The sequence below is a fragment of the Cryptomeria japonica genome, chromosome 7 (genome assembly GCF_030272615.1).
Source record: "Cryptomeria japonica chromosome 7, Sugi_1.0, whole genome shotgun sequence".
Lineage (NCBI taxonomy): Eukaryota > Viridiplantae > Streptophyta > Pinopsida > Cupressales > Cupressaceae > Cryptomeria > Cryptomeria japonica.
This window is the reverse complement of record NC_081411.1, coordinates 669,083,324-669,086,294: the sequence shown is the minus strand read 5'-3', so window position 1 is coordinate 669,086,294 and position 2,971 is coordinate 669,083,324. Positions and strand designations below refer to the sequence as shown.

The 2,971-nt window shown below is 41.6% G+C and overlaps 1 protein-coding gene across 1 annotated transcript; it reads right to left on the bottom strand.

The window, feature by feature from the left end:
• Positions 1-685: 685 nt before the first annotated feature.
• On the bottom strand, positions 686-1,618 carry LOC131856928 (G-type lectin S-receptor-like serine/threonine-protein kinase At2g19130). The gene has a single exon (XM_059208883.1). The coding sequence runs from the start codon at positions 1,616-1,618 to the stop codon at positions 686-688; it is 933 nt and encodes a 310-aa protein (XP_059064866.1).
• Between the last annotated feature and the right edge of the window lie 1,353 nt (positions 1,619-2,971).

Sequence of the window (2,971 nt, the reverse complement as noted above, 5' to 3'; positions counted from 1 at the left end):
CATTTAACACATTAAAAATATAGCCTACCCATATTAACTAAGCTATTTTTAAAATTCAAACTATTGCGCATTTAGCATCTATTGTCTGGTTATATATACAGAATTTGCCTGCAAACCAGATCGTAAAAAAGTTTATTTTAAGCTTCTATATTTACAACATTCACTGACGGAATATAACTTACATAACCACCTGGAAGGAAAACTCCGAGTTTACTTCCTACTCAAATCAAGCCTTAACTTAAAAAGCACCCTGCCAAGAAGAGCTAAAAAAATTAACAGGAAGTAAAGGTTTTTAAAACAGGTGACAATGGGAATCTAATAAACGTCCACTAGGTACTGTAGAGATCTCATGACTTGCTGTGTATCAGCCTCCATCTTTCCTTGGAGCATCCGGAGAACTTGACCCATGCTTGGCCTCTCATTCTCATCCTGTGCAATGCATACCAAGCTTGCAAGCATAGCTCTTCTCACCTCCTCAACATCCGCATGCTCTGCAATTCTTTCGTCCACGATACCCATCAAGTTTCCCTTTTGAAGCTGAGCTGCAACCCATGAGGGAAAGTACTGCTTTGTCTGTTCCTTCACGCTCATGTCCACGTTTCTTCGACCCGATATTATCTCCAACACCATCATGCCGAAGCTGTACACGTCTGCCTTGCAAGTAATTGCTAAGCCGTCGATCCACTCAGGAGCGATGTAACCTCGAGTTCCTCTCATGCTTGTCAAAACCCTGCTGAAATCTCTTCTTCACCAACTTTGTTAGACCAAAATCAGCCACCTTTGCGCTGAAATCGCTATCCAGAAGTATGTTCTTGGGATTTATATCAGAGTGAATGATTAGATCTCTGCATTCCTCGTGGAGATAAACTAAGCCTCTGGCAATGCCTAAAGCGATCTCGAAGCGTGTCTTCCAATCCAACAGCCTTTGTGATCCAGCGAATAGAAAGGAATTGGGAGAACCATTGGGCATGTACTCGTAAACCAGCAGCCTTTCAGATCCTTCTGTGCAAAATCCACAAAGCTGGACCAAATTGACATGCTGTATGTTTCCGATGGTGCTTATTTCTGCACGAAACTGCTTTTCTACCTGTGTAGAACCCTCTAATTTTTTAACTACTACAAGGGTATTGTCTAGGAGAGCCCCTTTGAAAACAGAGCCAAATGCTCCTTTCCCTAACTTATCTCTGAAATTGTTGGTTGCAATTTGGAGCTCCTTGTAAGTGAATGTTCTCAGGGAAGCAGGCAGGTCAGCTTCCGAATCTCCTCCCTTACCCACTATTCCACGCCTCCACCGAAGAAAGATTATAACAAGGAAAGCAAAAACAAGAACGAAAACACCACCGACGGGAAGTGAAATCAATAGGACACATCCTTGTTTTTTTCCTCCACTGGATATGGACTGTCCCAACTGAGAAGCAGCCATGCGAAGGAAGACGGGCTGGCTGTTTGATGCAACGCGAATATTGAACAGATCCCCAAACCACATTCTACAAATGGGAAGAGTAGAGTTAGTGAGATCAAAGGCTGTGCAGGAACAATTTTCCAGACATGCAGCTCTGCATGCTGATAGAGTTGGGTACTGTGAATATGGAACAGCTTCTTTCTCTGCTAAGGCCATGTCACTCTTTTGTAAGAAACCATCAGTGGTGCTGTTGGTTGGAGAGCAATGGAGAGAGCTATTGCGAAGGCATCCGCTTAACCACCATTCTTGTGAATACCAGGCATGTTTGTCTCTGGGATGGAAGCCCTCGAGACAACTGCAGAATTGAAGATTGTTTCTGTTGCATGCTCCATAAGCCCCACACATATCATAAACAAAGCACAGGTCTTTTGGCACAGACTAGATGTTAATCCAGTTGCTATTATAATGGTAGAAAGATCGTACATCTCCAGTTTTGTACAGGACTAGACACTACACAATATCAAATTTTTATATTTGAATATACGTGAAGTACATCTTTGTGGGGGAAATCTTTACAAAGGGTAATATAAAAGTTTTGGATGCGAAATTATTCAACATATCTGGCATACCGCTGAAATGGTCAACAACCCACTCTCCGGTGCTCTAGTAAGTAATATTGTCCTTATACACCAGCAAAAACTGCGTCTTGCCTGGGGCTGGATCCATTTCTATAGAGAAGGGCCTAGGTGCTGGATCCAACGAACTCTTCCAAGATGTTAGCTTCATGCCTGAAGATAATGATCAATCACTGAGTCAAAGCAAACTTCAACCCATAAAGGGATTTCTTCAACTTGTAGACTAAGTGATCTTTTTCTGGAACTTCATAACCCATAGGTTGTTCTATATAAACTTCTTCATCTATTTAACCATTAAGGAATGCTGATTTCACATCCATCTGAAATATTGGCCACTTGTATTGTGCTGCAATAGCCAATATAATCTTGACTGTGTCAAGTTGAGCCACAAGAGCAAAAGTTTCTGCATAATCCACTCTAGGAGTTTGTGCAAACCCTTTGGCAACTAGTCTTGCCTTATGGCGTTCTACTGAACCATCTGCATGATATTTTACTTTGTAAATCCATTTCACACCAATCACCTTCTTACCTTTGGGAAGTGGAACTAATTCCCAGGTATTATTCTTATGAATGGAATTCATTTCATCATTCATAGCATTAACCCATACGGGTTCTTTCACTGCTTCTTCATACACAGAGGGTTCAACTTTAATTGTACTAAACAAAGCAAAATTAGCAACTGAATTTATATTGGTACTCCTTTGATAAACATCAACTAAACTTCATACCTTTCGTGGAACGGATGCTGGAGGTGATGGTGGAGGTGAATCTTCACTTGAGTTTGTGCTACTTGAAGAACTAGGTGAGCTTGGAGGACTGGAACTGGAGCTAGAACTTCCACTTGAGCTTGTGGGGAGAGGAGGAGGAACACTGTTATCTTCCATGTTTAAGATTATTGGTGGATTTTTCTCCACATCGTCTTTCCACTGCCATA

What these genes read in the sequence shown, in the direction of transcription:
- LOC131856928 (XM_059208883.1), bottom strand. Translation starts at nt 1,618, where the DNA reads ATGGCCTTAGCAGAGAAAGAAGCTGTTCCATATTCACAGTACCCAACT.